The 20,213-nt window shown below is 40.5% G+C and overlaps 1 protein-coding gene across 1 annotated transcript in view; it reads right to left on the reverse strand.

The window, feature by feature from the left end:
* Positions 1–2,157: 2,157 nt before the first annotated feature.
* LOC124594938 (eukaryotic translation initiation factor 6) overlaps positions 2,158–20,213 on the reverse strand; it is a 62,526-nt gene continuing 44,470 nt past the window's right edge. The window contains exons 2-6 of the mRNA XM_047133440.1: positions 14,384–14,469; positions 14,110–14,285; positions 6,599–6,775; positions 3,446–3,627; positions 2,158–2,362 (exon numbers count right to left, since the gene is read on the reverse strand). Coding sequence (XP_046989396.1) covers positions 2,353–2,362; positions 3,446–3,627; positions 6,599–6,775; positions 14,110–14,285; positions 14,384–14,469 — 631 coding nt within the window. The 3' untranslated portion in view covers positions 2,158–2,352. The remainder of the gene's footprint in view (positions 2,363–3,445; positions 3,628–6,598; positions 6,776–14,109; positions 14,286–14,383; positions 14,470–20,213) is intronic.

Here is a 20,213-nt window from a genome sequence, read left to right on the forward strand (position 1 = left end):
TTTTTGGTGGTCTTCCATGTTCTTCATTTCTTACATCAAAATCATTATTTCTGAACCGTTGAAACCATCTTTTGCATGTTGCTTCCAATAGAGCATGATCACCACAGGCCTCAACAAGCATTTGATGCGACTCTGCAGCCCTTTTTTTCAAATGAAAACAAAACAAAAAATCCATGTTTTCCGCAAATCATCACTTTCTGGTATAAAATTCGACATTGCTAACACGATGAAAACATATGATGATGTTTGTTCCATTACTTGATGTGTACTAAAAATCTTTGACAGATGTCATACCAACCCAACAAACAAACAAAATTAAGGCTCGTTCAAAACAAATGTTCCCTATCGACACATTTGTCTCTTAACGCTCATTTCATACCAGTACACCTGGTAATATATTTTGAAAATATTTTCTACACTTATTTTGTAATGTGATTATTTCGCTAAATGTGTAATTGGTTGAATAATACAATTTTGGTTTATTAAGTTTAAAAACCTGTCATGCACAAATTGATTACTGGTAAATAATATGAAACTAAGTACTTATTGCACACAATAATTAAACTAATGCCTACTGTTTAGTTATCAAAGTAATCTACTTACAAAAAAAAAAAAAAAAAGATACTGTTATCTATCAAGGGATTGTGTGTCTTACTTCTTTGGGCATGACAACTTCACACTCATCTCTGTCAATTTAGGAATATTGCTTTCTCCCTCCCCTTTTTTGGATAAATTTATGCAGGCTTTCATAAAAAAAATGAAGAACAGAGTTTCCAAATAAAAGCGGTCTTCAGTATATATTGGACATATGATGTTAATACATTTAAAAACTGCAGATCAGTAATTACACAACTAATATCTGTTGTATTTTGGAAACTGTCAATGGAATTAATTTGCTGAAATACTCCAAGTTTTTCTCAACATTAAACATTTTGAGGTACGTAAATGATGCCCAATTCACCAAATATATTACTACTTTAAATAACATTTCTTACACCACCTTCACTTATTGATTTTCAAGTGTCACTGAGAATAAAATGGCAAGACATCAACAATACGTATTTCAAATTTCACAGAATACACAAATGGTAAAATCACTCTCTCGCTTACCATTTTTCACCTCGCAACAACGGTTGAAAAATAAGCTTCCACAACGTACCAGAAAAACTTCTTTACTGCAAAATTTCTTTACAGCAAGTTTACATACTGTCAGATACAAATACGAGTAGTATTAAGAAAAGGATGGATTGCTACTCACCATGCTGAGTTGCAGATAGGAATAATTAAAAGACTGTTAGGCACTGGGCTTTTGGTCAGAGCCTTCTTCAGAAATGAAAATACACATGCACTCACACCTCGCACACATGACTGCTATTTACAGTTAAAAGCAGTCATTTGTGTATGAGATGTGCTTGCTTGTGTGAATGTGTGTGCACGTGTTTTCCTTTCTGAGGAAGGCTTTGGTCAAAAGGTCTGTGTAACAGTCTTTTCGTTGCGCCTGTCTGCAACTCAGTGTGTCATCTTTATGGTGAGTATCAATCTATCCTTTCCATATTATTGTTAATATTCCAACCTGAACTTTCCTATGTTTGTAAACAATAAATAGTATTTCTTCATAGATTTGTTTGTATGCATAAAGTTCTTTAAATATTTTGCAAATTTCAACAAGGAATAGTGTGTACTGAACTCAAGGGTGGCCGTGTGTCTTACTGCAATCAAAAGGACGATTCAGTTGATTGAACTGTAAAATTCACGTACTTCAGTAAGCAAACCTCAAGTGACTGTTAATAGAAGCATTTAAAGAAAGAAACAAACAAATGTGTATTCGCAGGGATAATTAATTAATCTGATCATGTTATGTCCCTAACCTCCTGTAATATTTGGGCTTACAAATTGGTTTCGTTGGCATAAAACTTAAGTAATTCCACCAACCTCCAGTTAATGAAGCCACATACTTGGAGCTGCGCTGTTCACAATGAATAAAAATGTGAACTGGGAACTTTTATTACCACCAAGATTTCTTTCACTGCATCACAACATAAGCTGGTCAATTTTCAACAGTAATCTTCTATCACAATTACATCATATTTGGCATTAAAAAGGTTGAGGATAAAACATAAGGGATACTTTTATTAATTTCTGAAGTAAACAAAATAATAAAAGTGTGCATTATTTCATGTATTATGTAAAAAATATACTTCAACAATAATTGAGCTCAATAATTACACGAACTGTCCTCAATATTACACTTCTGAAGAGTTGTTTACCAGATGACACCATGCAGCGTATTTCTGAAGCGATACTGCAATTTTTTTCCATGAAGATTTCTCTTTATTGATGGCAAGTCTCTTGTCACGACATACTGGAAGACAAATATAGCATATTAAATATGAATTGCAAAGAAAATTACTTTCATTGAATGAAATATTTACTTTATTTTGAGCAGGGCTCAGGGCAGGAAAGAGTGAAAAGTAGGAAGGATACCAAAATTTTGTAGCAGAATACTGGCATGCAACAGTATCAGTGCTATATGTCAGCAGCACAATAGATAATTGCCCATTTGAAGAACTTTAATGAAATGCATGATATTAATTGAGCACATCAGATTATCAAATGTCAGCCAGATATTGATCAAATCTGCCTGGATGATTACTGTTGGCTGATATCTAATTAAAACAGTTTGATTATCTCAGTAAATGCAGCTCCTTTATAGTGTAATTCCAAACAATGTGCAGATATCGCAGTCCAAGAGGGATTGGAGATACAGTAATAAACTCTTTTCTCCTACATATTCACCTCAACCCAACCCTTGTTATCACTGCCTTTCTTGTGTGGCTCTCCCATGGTGCCCATTATTCACAAACTGAACTATTTATTATAACACTATACAAAAGAAGCATGCTGCAACCTTTTTATACACTTATTTATGCCTATGTTGTAACATTATTGCATGGCAGAAGTGAACAACAAGGTTGGACGACAACACATTCTTCCTCATACTGCTCTATTTTTTTATGTTTAGCAAGGTTAGCATGATGTTCCACTTCTATGCTGGCCAATATTCTGGTAAATTAGCACCTTTCATAAAATGTTACTTGGAAGTGTTGAAAGGTGCTAATCCACATATAAAAGGAAAGCCATTGCTCACTGATGAAAAACCCCAATGGATCAACAGAACTGTGACGACTTCATGTAAAGTAACAGGAAAAATGCAAGCTACAATAAAATTAATGTCAAAATTGTATAAATACAGCAACTAAAATACTTGCTGGAACCAAGTAACTGATGAACACAACATTCAGAAATAAGATAAATGATATATTCACACTAATCTACACACCAAACAAGTGATTCAAAAAGCCACTGTTTTACTTCACATCAGTGGCAGCCTGCAAGTTGTAGTAATTATCAAATAACAAACAGCTAATCAACTCATAGAAAATACCTTTCAATTAAGGATGCTCGCATTGATGTTGCTATTGATGATGGCTGTGCATCATTTAATTTAAAGATGCTTTCAATTACTGATAACTCTGTGGAAGTGGTGTCCATTCCACAAAAAGCACACCAATCGTTAACAACCATTCCTGCAGCTATAACTTCCGATCCTCTGTTGACTGTTCCGGCCTGTAACAAATTATACTCAGTGTATTTGAATGATATGCAACTGGCTCTTACTTATAAACAATGATTAGTCAACAGTGTACAACCAAACCTATCAAATAAATAAATTAAAATATCTCTGCTACTTTCACTTCACTGTGATATTCTGCTTCATCCCACTTTGCAAATTTCATAGATGTATGAAATATACACTCATCACCCAGAACATTATGACCACCGACCTCCTATCGATATAAAGCTGACCAGGCGATAGCAGTGTCAAATGGCGAGAAATGACTGCTAGTCATACACATGCAAGGTGCATGTAGTATCAGTGAGTGCTGTCCACGTGTACAAGGGGAATGGCTCATGATCTATCAGAGTCTGACAGAGGGCAACTTGTGTGGCCAAGAGGCTCAGCATGAGCATTTCAGAAACTGCACAACTTGTCGGATGTTTAAGGAGTGCTGTGGTGAGTGTTTTCAACACACGACAAAATCAAGGTGAAACTTGTACAGACATCATGGGGTTGGGCAGCCATCCCTTATGTCTGACGTCTTAGGCTGGGCAGATTGGTAAAATATCACAGGCAACAAACTGTTGCGGAACTTTACTTTAATGTTGGGCAGAGTGCAAGTGTGTCTGAACAACACACAGTGCACCAAACACTCCTAACAATGAGCCTCTGCAGCCGATGCCCCATGCATGAGCCAATGCTAAGACCACGACATTGGCAACTGCAAATGAAATGGGCACATGACCACTGGCACTGGATGTTGCCGCAGTGGCAGTGTTGTATGGCCTCATGAATCCCGATACGTCGTTTGTCATGCCGATGGGAAGGTGCAAATCCGTCATCTTCCAGGGGAAGAGCTTGACACCTGTACCGTGAGATAGAGACAAGCTGGTGGCAGCTCCATTATGCTCTGGAGAACTTTTATGTGTGCATCCATCGGTCCTGTGAAGCTCATGCAAGATACCATGATGGCCAAAAAATATCATACACTGGTTGCAGACCACATATATCCCTTCACGACAATCTTGTTTCCTGGCAGCAGTGGCATTTTTCAACAAGATAATATACAGGGCTATTACAAATGATTGAAGCAATTTCATAAATTCACTGTAGCTCCATTCATTGACATATGGTCACAACACACTACAGATACGTAGAAAAACTCAAAGTTCGGCTGAAGCCGCATTTCAGGTTTCTGCCGCCAGAGCGCTTGAGAGCGCAGTGAGACAAAATGGCGACAGGAGCTGAGAAAGCGTATGTCGTGCTTGAAATGCACTCACATCAGTCAGTCATAACAGTGCAACGACACTTCAGGACGAAGTTCAACAAAGATCCACCAACTGCTAACTCCATTCGGCGATGGTATGCGCAGTTTAAAGCTTCTGGGTGCCTCTGTAAGGAGAAATCAACGGGTTGGCCTGCAGTGAGCGAAGAAATGGTTGAACGCGTGCGGGCAAGTTTCACGCGTAGCCCGAGGAAGTCGACGAATAAAGCAAGCAGGGAGCTAAACGTACCACAGCCGACGGTTTGGAAAATCTTACGGAAAAGGCTAAAGCAGAAGCCTTATCGTTTACAATTGCTACAAGCCCTGACACCCGATGACAAAGTCAAATGCTTTGAATTTTTGGCGCGGTTGCAACAGCTCATGGAAGAGGATGCGTTCAGTGCGAAACTTGTTTTCAGTGACTAAGCAACATTTTTTCTTAATGGTGAAGTAACAGACACAATGTGCGAATCTGGGCGGTAGAGAATCCTCATGCATTCGTGCAGCAAATTCGCAATTCACCAAAAGTTAACGTGTTTTGTGCAATCTCACGGTTTAAAGTTTACAGCCCCTTTTCCTTCTGCGAAAAAAACGTTACAGGACACGTGTATCTGGACATGCTGGAAAATTGGCTCATGCCACAACTGGAGACCGACAGCGCCGACTTCATCTTTCAACAGGATGGTGCTCCACCGCACTTCCATCGTGATGTTCGGCATTTCTTAAACAGGAGATTGGAAAACCGATGGGTCAGTCGTGATGGAGATCATGATCAGCAATTCATGTCGTGGCCTCCACGCTCTCCCGACTTAACTCCATGCGATTTCTTTCTGTGGGGTTATGTGAAAGATTCAGTGTTTAAACCTCTTCTACCAAGAAACGTGCCAGAACTGCGAGCTTGCATCAACGATGCTTTTGAACTCATTGATGAGGACATGCTGTGCCGAGTGTGGGAGGAACTTGATTATCGGCTTGATGTGTGCCGAATCACTAAAGGAGCACATATCGAACATTTCTGAATGCCTAAAAGAACTTTTTGAGTTTTTGTATGTGTGTGCAAAGCATTGTGAAAATATCTCAAATAATAAAGTTATTGTAGAGCTGCGAAATCGCTTCAATCACTTGTAATAACCCTGTAATGTGTCACAAGGCCAGTAGTGCAATGGAGTGGTTCGAGGAACACAGTGGACATAGTGGCAAGTTCTAATAGACGTGCTGGCCCCCCAACTTGCCAGATCTGAACTCTGAATATTGATCAAATGCATCTGGGATGTGGCTGAACATGTCAGAGCTCACTGCCCAATCCCTGGAATTTATGGGAATTAGGTGCCTTCTGTCTGTGCATATGTGGAGCCAATTCCATCCAGCAACCTACCAAGGCACCATTGCTTCCACGCCATGAAGTGTTACCACTGTTATCCATGCCAAAGGTGGACATCCTGGCTGTTAGGTAGGTGGTTATAACATTCTGGCAGATCAGTTTATAAGAGGACCAGGGGATTGTCATTACAAATTAACCTTCGCCATACATTTGCAAAAGGACTTGCAATATATTTTAACAATAGCTTCTCAATATGCTTAATTACTGAAACATACAGCACAGATATTTCTGGGGATACAGTTGACTACAGTTTTATGTATTTTCTTCTGAGTGATATACAATGTAGGGTCCACAGAAACAAAATACTGGATGTAAAGAATAGAATTACACTCACCACTAACGGAACCTGCAGCAATGAAGATAATTCATCCTGATCTTGCACTGATGTATGTGGATGAACTAAACCACCTTGATTAGAAAGGATACAGTATGATCCAACCAACACATTAGAGGCAACTGTTTGCCTGAAAACCTCTACTTTCAAAACATCTGCTAAAATTTCTTCTGTTTCCTGAAAACAAATCACTGCAATAAATTAATAAAGAATTACAGTAGATCTCTACTATGTCTTCCAAACTCCCTTCAACAAGAATAAATGTTACGTTAAATGTCCATTAATGTTATATGTGACTGAGTACTTACACTGTTGGCCCATTTATGGAGAAGACAGCTATTTGAAAGGATTTAGGGGAACAGATGATATAGGAATCTGAAACCCATTTCTACAGAAGTCTTTGGTAGTCAGTTCAGTCCACTGAACAAGATGCAGTTCAAAAATACGTTAAACAAGAAAACTGTGCAAATGCATGGTTGATACTGTTGAAATGGTGCTTACTGAGAGCCTCATTTCATGGAGCAGATTTAATAATTTAATGTTAGATTTCATGGAAATGCTATTGACGTCTCAAAGACCAAAATAAAGCTATGCCAAACTGTGCCACAAATTAGCCACTGGAATACAGGGTGTCTAGGGATGAACTGCTTAAAAAGAATGAAGAATATCTAGGAAACTAGTGAGTTTTATGTCACATGGGTAGCATGGCAGCAAGAAGATGGTATGGATGTGGATATGCAAGCATATATGTGGTTGGCTGAAATGGCAGAGCATATCTCCCTGCATACAACAGCAATTTCAGCAGACATTAAGGTGGTGAATCACCACTGGGTAAAACACAAAAATCACTGATCATCCAGATGGCCCCAGTACATGTGTTTGGTTTTGTTTTGCGTCAGAGCACAAAAAACAACTGGGATCATACACACCCAAGTCAAAACTAGAGAACACAAAGACAAAGGGTAGTTAAAAAAAACGACTATATTTCAGTCCCAATTGACATAATAGAAGACAGTTAAGAACAGGCACATGGAAAAAGGGCTAAAAAAGACACCATACAGAAACGGAGGTACAAAACTAAAAATTAAGTGGCCTTCGCCATAAAAAGTGAAACGCGGTTGACAGCCCGCGTGACATTTGCTAAAATGGCCGATAAATCAGATGGCAAACCCAAGCGGGAACGTAAACAGTTAAAAACTGGACATTCCATCAGGAAGTGGTGGTCAGTTAAAACATGGGCACAATGTGTACAAAGTCGTGGGGTTAACGCCACTTAGCAAATGACGATGGCTAAAAAGGCTGTGCCCAATACGCAGCCTAGTTAAAATGACAACCTCCCGGCGGGAGGGCCGAGAGGTCATCCAAGCCACTGGGAGAGGCTTAATAAGCTGGAGCTTATTTCCTTGAAGGGAGGACCATTAGCAATGCCAAAGGGACACCATCTCCTGGCAGACAGCGACACAGAGATCATTGGAGGGAATATAGGTACTAGCAGGCTCAGGTACAAGGACTGCAGACTTGGCAGCAGTGTCAACAGCCTCGTTTCCTAGCAGATCAACATGACCAGGAACCCACAGAAACATCACACTGGCTCCACCAAGAGTGAGCAAATGACAGTTTTACTGGACCTGCTGCACTAAGGAATGGGCAGTGTACAGCGCACACAGACTTTGAAGAGCACTGAGTGAGTCTGAGTGGAGGACACAATTGAAAATCTGTGTTGCCGGATGTACTCTGTGGCCTGATTCAAGGCAAAGAGCTCGGTTGTAACGACTGAGCAGTGTGCTGGAAGCCGATATTGAAAGACATGGGTGACAATGACGAAGGCACACCTCAACCCACGGTCAGTCCGAGAGCCATCAGTGTATACAAAGGCATTATTACGAAGTTCCATTCGAAGGTCGTGTCCTTAGGAAGCGAATGAAGACCAAGGTTAACATTAGCCGCTTCATGAAGTCAAGGTGGTGGAGAGTTCACACCCACCGGGAAAGTTGCAGGTAGCGTGAAGTTAAGCCACCGTATTAAGTGCCGAAAGCGGACTCCAGGAGGTAACAGAGGAGAGGGACATGCCCCATACTGATGATCAAAGGATTCGTCAAAGAAGGAGGCATAGGACGGGTGGCCACACATGGCAGACAAACGGCATAAATACCTACTGAGGAGAAAGTCATCGTGGTAGGACAGTGGTAGTTCAGCAGCTTCAGCATACAGGCTCTCAACTGGGCTAGTGTAAAAGACGCCCGTGGCCAAACGGATGGCATGATGGTGGATAGTGTTGAGACGGCATAAGAGGGATGGGCATGCAGATGCATGAACAAAGCGCCCGTAGTCGAGTTTCGAATGGGCAAGGGTCTTGTACAAATGGAGGTGGGTGGTTCGATCAGCACCTCAGGAAGTACCATTGAGGACACGTAGGACTTTAAGGAACCGTGTACAGCGGGCTGACATGCAAGACACAGGGAGGGACCAAGAGTATTTCCTATCGAGCATGAGCCCCAGGAATTTCGTACAGTATAACCCCACTTTTACATTCCTGGAATTAACTTTTTCCCGCCATTTACGACATTTTTTTTATTGGTCCCATCAAATTTCCTATGCCCAAAATGTTAATTTGCACCTGATTTTGTGTCAACATATTTATAATTTTCCCGCGATTTACACGTTACGAAAAAATGTTTGTGGAGAAAATATGATGCTGGCATGATGTTGGTCGTCCAGTAGTGTTTACAAATATTAAGTGGTTAAGTTTCTTGACACCAGGGCACTCTATTCAGCGGATTTGAATCGGTAAACTAGTAAAAGTTGTAGCAATTCGTGCCATATCTCCTGCAGCTGCTTGGCGTAGTGGCTGATGGGAGTAACTAGAATGAAGATACCGTGGCCAATCACAACCATTTCCAAACTGTCTCTACTGTGCAAATGCAGTTTCGTGCTTGTCATCATCGTGACACCTTTGTCGAACCCTATTTAGCATGCTTCAGTGTATGGCCATGTGGAGCATTAGTCGACAACGTCATTAACTTTTTGTTGCTCATATTTTTTGGTGTAAACACAGGATTGGTTATGTATTTTATTGTATTCATGCTGAGCAAAACGCGTTTCGAGAATTTATTCTCGTTGTCAAGTGCAGTATTTACGTATGTATTTTTTGTGATGTTACACAAACAAACAAAGTGGGTGATAGTTTGAGTGTGTGGGGTTTTCTACACAACTGATGAAGCACAGTACCTCACAACCTCAAAAAGACGACTACAGTGCAAGAGAAGCAGAATAATACATATTCAAACACCATACAAAATACTTATTTACATATTTGCACTTGACAACGAGAAAAAAATTCTTGAAAAAGAGTGATACTAAGCACGAAAAAATATGTAACTCTTTCAGTATTTTATTATCTAAATAATCAATGACAGCTGCAGGCTTTCAAAAACATTGTTAATGACATGAAATTGAGTCAAACTTTCATACTTCCCAGACAGTTATTTCCAGTTACATCAGCAGTTTTTATTAGATAATAAACCTCCATTAGATAGTAAAAGAAGTCCCTGCCAAATCTTTTGATGCCTGTTACGTACATATATCATACATAAAGTGCAAGGGGGAATCCAATACATAGCTTTTACAGCTTAAAACATTATTTCCCAATTTTACATTTTCTCACATTTTACACAATTTTTTGAAGTCCCTTGAAAAGTGTAAAAGCAGGGTTTCACTGTAGTTTCAACGAATGGAAAAGGCAACAGGCCCAAGATGTAAAGTTGGTGGGAGAAACCACTTGCATCGCCAGAAATTCATACAGAAGGTTTTGTCAGTGGAAAAGTGAAAGCCATTGTCAATGCTCCAGGTGTAAAGACGATCAGGGCATCGCTGAAGGTGCCGCTCAGTGAGAAGGGTCTGTCAAAAACTGTATGGATTGCAAAATCGTCAACAAAAAGGGAGCTGGAGATGCCAAGCGGGAGACAGGCCATTATAGGGTTAATGGCGATAGCAAAGAGGGCAACACTCAGGACGGAACCCTGAGGCACAGCGTTTTCCTGGATAAAGGTGTCCGGCAGGGCTGAGACCACACGCACCTTGAAAACTCGATCTTTTAAAAATGCCTGAAGGAAACAGGGCAGGCGGCCACAGAAGCCCCATGTGTAAAGAGTACGAAGGATACCAGTTCTCCAGCAGGTGTCGTAGGTCTTCTCCAAGTCGAAAAACACGGCCACAGTTTGGGATTCCCGCAGAAAACCATTCATGCCATGGGCTGACAAAGTAATTAGATGGTCAACTGCTGAACGCCGCACTCTAAATCCACACTGTGCATTTGTCAGTAAATTGCGAGACTTGAGCCACCATACCAGTCAGGCATGAATCACACGTTCCATCACCGTGCAAATGCAGCTAGTAAGAGAGATGGGGCAGTAGCTAGAAAGAAGGTTTATGTCCTTACCGGGCTTAGGTGTGGGTATGACGATGGCATCACACCAGCACCCGGCAAATGTGCCCTCTGCCCAGATGCAGTTGTAAGTGTTAAGCAGAAAATGCTTGTCTGCAAGAGAAAGGTGCTGTAACATCTGAATGTGCGTGGCGTCTGGCCCTGGGGCGGAGGATCGGGATGAACGGAGAGCATCATCTAGCTCCCTCATAGTATAGGCAGCACTGTCAACACTCAAGATTTGAAGGAGAGAAGGGTATCACCTTAGCCTCCTCTGCTCACTTCCGGTGGAGGAAGGCAGGGTGATAGTGGGGAGAGCTCAAAACTTCCGTAAAATGGTTGCCCAAGGTGTTGGAGATAGCAATAGGATCCACAATAACATTGTCTGATACTGTCAGACTGAAAATTTGAGAATGGATCTTGGTCCCAGAGAACTGTTGGAGGTTGTCCCACACAACAGAGGAAGGGGTGAAACTGTTAAAAGAACTAGTGAATGAAATCCAGCTAGCTCTTTTGCTATCCCGAAGAATGCAATGACACTTTGCACGCATCTGTTTATAATGAATGCAGTTTGCTATTGTAGGATGACAGTTAAAAATGCGGAGTGCGCATTTCCGTGTATGAATTGCATAGTGGCACGCCTCAGTCCACCAAGGGACTGGGGCATGACATGCTAAAGAGGAAATGTGAGGAATGGAACGTACTGCAGTAAGGGTAACATTTGTGTGATATTCCACCTGGGCATCACAACTGGGGAAATCTTGTTTTGCGAAGGCCACCATGGAGGAATAAAGCTGCCAGTCAGCCTTAGTGAACTGCCATTTGGGCATGCACGTAGATTGGGTAGGGTAGGAGTCAGCAAACGGATAGCACACGGGAAACGGTCGCTCGAGTAGGTGTCAGAAAGAACGGACCACTCAAGATGATGGGCAAGTTGGGCAGTGCAAAAGGATAGGTGTGCGAGGAGTTGGAAAGGATGTGGGTGCTCCAGTGTTAAGGCAGAAGAGGTTAAGTTGGTTAAGAAGGTCAGCCAAGAGGGCACCTCTCCAACAGGTCCTGGGAGAGCCCCAAAGGGGATGATGTGCATTAAAGTCACCGAGTAGCAAAAATGGGGGAGATAGCTGCCCAATAAGCTGAAGGAAGTCTGCCCTGGTGACAATGAATGACAGAGGGACATAAATGGTATAGAGGAAAAAGTAAGGTGGGGAAGGAAAAGGCAAACTGCAACAGCTTGAAGATGGGTAGTCAGGGAGATGGGCTGACTATGAATGTCATCCCGTATGAGCAGCATTACACCTACATGAGAAGGAATGCTGACCTCAGGGGGATGGTAAAAAACGAATCAGTAAGTAATGTGAAAGCTCAAAGCAGTCGTGAGAGAGCAATTTCGTTTCCTGAAGGCAGAGTACAAGGGTATGCTGTGGTGCTAAAAGCAGCCGTAAATCCTCTTTGTGAGAACGAAGGCCACGAACGTTCCATTGGAGGACAGTCATAATGAGGAAGAGATGTCGGGGTGTCAACTTGGCGGCTGCTGGGTGACAGCCGGAGTAAAGTCACTATTACAGGGCACAAAAGCAGGAGGATCCTGCTCCAAGGTGTCCACAGAAGCATCGGCTTGCTCATGCGGCTGGTCCGTGGAGTCCAATGCTGAAAAATGATTGGTTGTGCGCACTGGCGATACGGAGGTCAGCCGGGCTAAGGTATCATGGAAAGACATTGTTGAAGAGGATCTTTGAGTTGGCAAAAGAGAAGACCGTTTGCCTTTGGTGGACTTCTTCATGCTTTTTGGGTTAGAGGAAGACTCGGGTGTTGTTTAGATGGAGAAACGGAGGGAGTCAACACAGGAGTACTACTCCTGTCTTATCCGGCCCACCAGTTGTGTAGATTGTGGCTTCGCTCCTTGAGGCGAGAGTTTGACAGTTTGTTGCATGGGGGGATGGCGATGCTACCTTGACACTGGGTGATTTCACAATCTCACAGCTGAATCAGAGATCAGACATCTGCGTGGCCATGTCCTTCATGGAGTGAGGGGTAACAATAACAGCACTACAGGTGCCAGACGGGAGAACACAGGATCTGCGAGTAGCCAGTAGCTTACAAGCTATTGGGAAGGCACTTTTTCCTTTATCCGGATATCTTGGACAGCCGCTCATCAAGATACATGGGACAATCACGAGAGGAGGTGGCATGGCCACCACTGCAGTTGATATAGTGGGGAGAAGGAGGTGGACAATTGCCCTTGTGTGCATCCCTACCACAGGTTACACATTTGGCTGGGTGTCGACAAGACATTCTAGTACAATTGACACCATGACACTGGTAGCAGCACATCAGGTTCGGAATGTACAGCTGGACTGTAATAATTTCATAGCTTGCTTTGATACTGGATGGCAGCACCACTCTATCAAAGGTGAGGAAAATAGTGCGGGTAGGCACTGAGGAGGAATCTACCTTTTCATTACACGATGGACGGCAATGACACCCTGTTCAGAGAGGTAAGACTGGATTTCAGCCTTGGTTAGACTGTCGAGCAGCCTGGTGTAAATTACACCACAGGAAGAATTCAAAGTCCTATGGGCCATGACACGAACAGGGTAGCCATGGAGAAGTGAGGCAGCAAGCAGTAGTTGTGCTTGAGAATCAAAAGCAGTCTCCAAAAGATGCCTGCGAGTATGAGTGTGGCGGAGAGGGCAAGGCAGAGATGGGTACCATCATCCACAGTTTACTTATGATAAATCTCTAATGAATATTATTTCACTATGACAAACATTTAGTTAAAAATGGATATAGTACCCAGAAGCTGAAACAAATAACAATTTCTACAGGTAAATAATGTGCTATTGTTAAGACTTTATAAAGCCAATATTACATACGTACTTCCAATGAAACAGAAACACATTCTGAGACATACATGTTCTATGTAAGCCATTTCAAAGATTATTACATACGAGATATATTTTATTGAGAGTAGGTAGGCAGCTAGAATCTAATTTTATAAATTGGGGAGGGGAAAAAAATAAAAAAAAAATCATGGAGTCTATTGCAACCAGCTACAGATCCATTGAATTTAAAATGAAAGAACAGTTACCCTGTCAAGATCTGGATGGACAAGAGCTACGTAATCATTACAAGCAATGACATTTCCTAAGGCCGACAACCTTTCTTCAACACGCTGTACACGAACTGTGTCAGGTAGAGAATTCCTTAGATGCTGAAGTTCAGTGTCAGTTGTTGAATTTGGAACTAGCAAACCATTCCGATTTCCTGTAAAAATTAATAAACATCAGAAAGGGCAAATGATTGCTGTAGAAATCATATATAAACATTTAACTATGTCCAAAATTTAGTTTACTGTCACTCACCCACACACATGCGACCAATAATTCGACATCCAGCGAGGGAAGCATGTATCACAGGAATTGTGTCAGCCAACTCAGCTTCAAACACACTGAAAGCCACAAATGCAAATATCTTATTGAGATTTATTTATTTTTACGTGCGCGCCCACACACACACACACACACACACACACACACACACACACACACACACAGAGAGAGAGAGAGAGAGAGAGAGAGAGAGAGAGAGAGAGAGAGATATATATATATATATATATATTTAGTTTAGTTACATATACAAGCCGATTTCAGTCACAATTCATTTCAATGCATTGAGAACCTGTCCGTGGGTTTTCTGCTTACAGTCGAGCAACTTCCCACGTTGGATTACGTTCATTTCTGTGCTGAAAATATTTATGACTACATTTGTGATGAGATTCAGTGTAGGATAAATGGCCAAGGGACTTCTAGACCTGTACCTTTTTTTCTTTCTTATAAACCACACAGTCTCACAAGTGTGGAGAGTGACACTCTCACAATTAACTCACAAGGGTGGCAGACAACAGAACACAGGGGCTCCCCTCATGGAGTGGGTATCCACATTCAGTGCAAGTAAAGGTACACTGTGCAGCAGGAAGATATGTGGGTGAGACACAAAGTCCGAAAACACCTCATTGGTGTGTGTGTGTGTGTGTGTGTGTGTGTGTGTGTGTGTGTGTGTGTGTGTGGTTTCTTGTCCCACTGGTAACCTTCTCCAGGAGGGTATCTCCCCCAAATGCAATGCAAGAATAAAGGTGATGGTATTGATGCAATTGTCATTACGGACGTTCTCAACATTTTATTTTTATTTTATTTACACGTCGAGTTCCGTAGGAACAAACTGAGGAGCAAATCTCCAAGGTCATGGAATGTGTCATTACATGAAATTACAACATAAAAGTAGTAACAGATTAAAATAAAATGTCTATGAACCCACAAAAAGTCAAGCCATAATTTTAAGTAAACACAGTCAACAACACAACACAAGAATCAGCTTAATTTTTCATGGGACGTTTCAACAGAATAGGAGTGACCCTTCATGAAACTCTTCAATTTCAATTTGAAAGTGCCTGGATTACTGCTAAGATTTTTGAATTCTTGTGGTAGCTTATTGAAAATTGATGCAGCAGTATACTGCACACCTTTTTGCATAAGAGTTAAGGAAGTCCGATCCAAATACAGGTTGGATTTCTGTCGAGTATTAACCGGGTCAAAGCTGCTTATTCTTGGGAATAAGCTGATATTGTTAACAATAGAGGGGCCAATGTCAAAATACCCAGACTAGTGAACAGTGGTCGACAAGGGGTTTGTGAACTTTCACCACTTATTGCCTGAACCGCCTGTTCTGACCCAAAAATATCCTTTTAGAATGGGAAGAGTTACCCCAAAATATAATACCATACGACATAAGCAAATGAAAATAAGCAAAGTAGACTAATTTTCATGTCAAATGATCACTTACTCCAGATACTGTTCGAATAGTAAAAATGGCACCATTAAGTCTTTGAACAATATCCTGAACGTGGGCTTTCCATGACAGTTTACTACCTATCTGAACACCTAGAAATTTAAACTGCTCAGTTTCACTACTCATACGCCCATTCTGTGCAATTAAAACGCCAGGTTTTGTTGAGTTGTGGGTTAGAAACTGTTAAAACTAAGTCTTACTGTTATTTAGCATTAGATTAGATTAGATTAATACTTGTTCCATAGATCATGAATACGACACTTCGTAATGATGTGGAACGTGTCAGGTTAATAAAAGATGTCTGTACAAGATATTACATTACACAAAATATTGCATGACACTAATGTTTGAGTTTTTTTTCCCTTAATTTATATCTAAAAATTCAGCCAATGAGTAGAAAGAGTTGTCATCTAGAAATTCTTTTAATTTATTTTTAAATGTTAGTTGGCTATCTGTCAGGCTTTTGATGCTGTTTGGTAGGTGACCAAAGACTTTTGTGGCAGCATAATTTACCCCTTTCTGTGCCAAAGTCAGATTTAACCCTGCATAGTGAAGATCATCCTTTCTTCTGGTGTTATAGCTATGCACACTGCTATTACTTTTGAACTGGGTTGGATTATTAACAACAAATTTCATAAGTGAATATATATACTGTGAGGTTACTGTGAGGATCCCTAGAACCTTAAATAGATGTCTGCAGGATGACCGTGGGTGGGTGGGCTCCAGCAATTATTCTGATTACACGTTTTTGAGCAATGAATACTTTTCTACTCAATGATGAATTACCCCAAAATATGATGCCATACGAAAGCAGTGAATGAAAGTAGGCATAGTAAGCTAATTTACTGAGATTCTTATCACCAAAATCTGCAATAACCCTAATAGCATACGTAGCTGAACTCAGACCATCAATGTGTTGTTTCCAGTTTAGCCTCTCATCAATGGACACACCTAAAAATTTTGAAAATTCTACCTTAGCAACAGACTTCTGTTCAAAGTCTATATTTATTACTGGAGTTGTGCCATTTACTGTACGGAACTGTATATACTGTGTTTTATCAAAATTTAAAGAGAGTCTGTTTGCTGAGAACCACTTATAATTTTGTGAAATACATCATTTACAATTACATCACTTAGTTCTTTGTTTTTGGATGTTATTACCATACTTGTATCGTCAGCAAAAAGAACTAACTTTGCATCTTCATCAATGTGGAATGCTAAGTCATTAATGTATATCAAGAACAGTAAAGGACCTAAGACCGAACCCTGTGGGACCCCGTACTCGATAGCCCCCCAATTTGAGGAATCAGCTATTGTTTTAACATTACATGAACCACTTATTTCAACTTTCTGCATTCTTCCAATTAAGTATGAATTAAACCATTTGTGCACTGCCCCCCCCCCCCCCCCCCCCCCCCCCCTCAAACCATAATGATTTAGCTTATCTAAAAGAATTCCATGATTTACACAGTCAAAGGCCTTTGAGAGATCACAAAAAATACCAATGGGTGATTCCGGTTATTCAGAGCATTTAATATTTGATCAGTCAAAGCGTATAAAGCATTTTCTGATGAGAAGCCTTTCTGAAAACCAAACTGACATTTTGTTAGTACTTTATTTTTACAAATATGGGAGGCTACTCTTGAACACATTACTTTCTCAAAAATTATTGATAGAGCTGTCAGAAGAAAGATTGGGCGGTAGTTGTTGACATCCGACGTATCCCCTCCTTTTTATGCAATGGTTTTACAATGGCATATTTCAGTCTATCGGGGAAAACACCCTGCTCCAAAGAGCTATTACATACATGGCTGAGAATCCTACTTATCTGTGGGGAACAAGCTTTAAGTACCTTGCTGGAAATGCCATCAATTCCGTAAGAGCTCTTACTTTTCAGCGAGTTTATTATTTCACTGATTTCAGAGGGAGAGGTTGGTGGAATTACAGTTGTTTCAAACTGCACAGGTATGGCCTCTTCTATTAGTAGCCTTGCCTCTTCTAGTGAAGATCTAGATCCTATTTTCTCCACAACATTTAGAAAATGATTACTGAAAATATTTTCAATTTCTGATTGTTTGTTAGTACGCTTGTCATTCAGTTTTATGGCACTAAAGTCTTCCTGTGCTCTTGGTTGCCCTGTTTCCCTTTCAATAATATTCCAAATTGCTTTAATTTTATTATCAGAGTTACTGATCTCAGACATGATACACATGCTTCTGGACTTCTTAATAACTTTTCTTAGTACCGCACAATAGTTTTTATAATATTGAACAATTTCGGGGTCAGTACTCCCTCTTGCTGTTAGATACAGTTCTCTTTTACGGTTGCAAGATATTCTTATTCCTTTAGTTAGCCAAGGTTTTTTATATGTTTTCTTGGAATTATGTTTAACTATTTTCTTGGGAAAACAATTTTCAAATACCCTTAAAAATGTATCGTGAAATAAGTTATATTTCAAGTTTGCATCGGGTTCCTTATACACTTCATCCCAGTCTAGCTGCTGTAGGCTTTCCCTAAAGTTTGCAATATTTATATCGTTAATTGAACACACTGCTTTGAAAGTCTGATTTGATATACTGCATGGAGCTATGTCATGTACTGTAACTAGCTGTGCACCATGATCTGAAAGACCATTCTCAACAGGATAAGCATTTATGTCCTTAACTTTGAACTTTTTTAACATCTTTAGTACTTGCCTGGCTGAGTTTCCCACTGGACACTGATCTTACACTAAAAAAAGAGTTTCCGCCATGAGATGTAGTTCCTCCCCCCTTTAAATTTCCTGCTATCAGCCCAGCCAGTTTACCCTTCCCTTTCTTGTTGAGGTGTACGCCATGTGTAGTATAGTCCCACCTACAGAGTGAATCAACAGGAACCACACCAATGTGTGACCCCGCACCAGATAGAAGTAGCCGTTCCAACTCCAAATTAACTCTCCTGACAGAAGAGCTCAAATGAGGTCGGTCGTGGCGTTCCACAACCGACACAAACCCAACACTGGTATGACTCGATGTTGATGCAACCCATGAACACGTGTTTAACTGTACTACTTGAAACCAAGCCTATGTTGCACCAACATCCCTTACTACCACGCTAGTGTCATCAGGAAACAGAAATATTTTAGAATTACTTGTAACACTAGAGGGCATATCATTTATATAAATAAGGAACAGGAGTGGCCCCAAAACTGATCCCTGGGCCACCCCCCCCCCCCCCCTCCCATTTGAGCATACCCCTCTCAGATCCCACACATCACAGCCATTCTCAACACTGTGAATAATGACTTTTTGCTGTCTATTCTTAAAGTAAGAGGTGAACCAATTGTGAGCTACTCCCTGTATTCCGTAATGGTTCAACTTCTGGAGCAATATTTTGTGATCAACACAGTTAAATCAAAAAATACGTCTAGTGTTTGAAACCTTTTGTTTAACCCATCAAGTACCTCACAGAGAAAAGAGAATATAGCATTTTCAGTTGTTAAGTGACTTCTAAGGCTGAACCTCACATGTGATAGAAAATTATGTGATATAAAATGATAAATTATCCTTATTTACACAGCCTTTTTAATAGCTTTAGCAAACACTGATAGCATAGAAATAGGTTGAAAATTATCTACATTATATGTTTCACCCTTTTTATAAAGTGGCTTCACTACTGAGTACATTAATCGTTCAGGAAACTGCCCATCCCTAAAGGAAAAATTACAAATATGGCTAAATGCAGAGCTAACACGTGCAGCATAGTACTTCCATATTCTGCTAGGTACTCCATTATATCCACGAGAGTCCTTAGTCTTCAGTGATTTAATTATTGACTCAATCTCCCCCTTGTCAATATCAGAGGAGTATTTCAGACATGAGCGTCAGAGTAGAAACTAAATTTTTATTTAATTCCCCAGCAATGTTCAGAAAATGATTGTTAAATACTGTAAATGTATCTGATTTATCAGTAACAGAAATATTTTTACAATGAACTGGCTGGATATTGTCGACTTTCTGCTGCTGACCAGACACTTCCTTCACAACTAACCATATGGTTTTAATTTTATCCTGCGAATTAGCTATTCTGCTTGCATCCCACATACTCTTTGCCTTCCTAATAATGTTTTTAAACACCTTACAATACTGTTTGTAATGGGCTACTGTAGCTTGATTGTAACTACTTCTAACATTTTGATATAATTCCCTCTTTGTTCTACATGGTGTCCTTTTATCTAGTCTGCCACCCAGGCTGCCTTTTACTGCTAGTAACTCTTTTAGAACATTCTAATGGAAAGCAACTCTCAAAGACCATGAGAAATATATTAAGGAAAGCATTATATTTGTCATCTATGTTATCAGCACTAGA

The sequence above is a fragment of the Schistocerca americana genome, chromosome 2 (genome assembly GCF_021461395.2).
Source record: "Schistocerca americana isolate TAMUIC-IGC-003095 chromosome 2, iqSchAmer2.1, whole genome shotgun sequence".
In the NCBI taxonomy this organism is placed as follows: domain Eukaryota; kingdom Metazoa; phylum Arthropoda; class Insecta; order Orthoptera; family Acrididae; genus Schistocerca; species Schistocerca americana.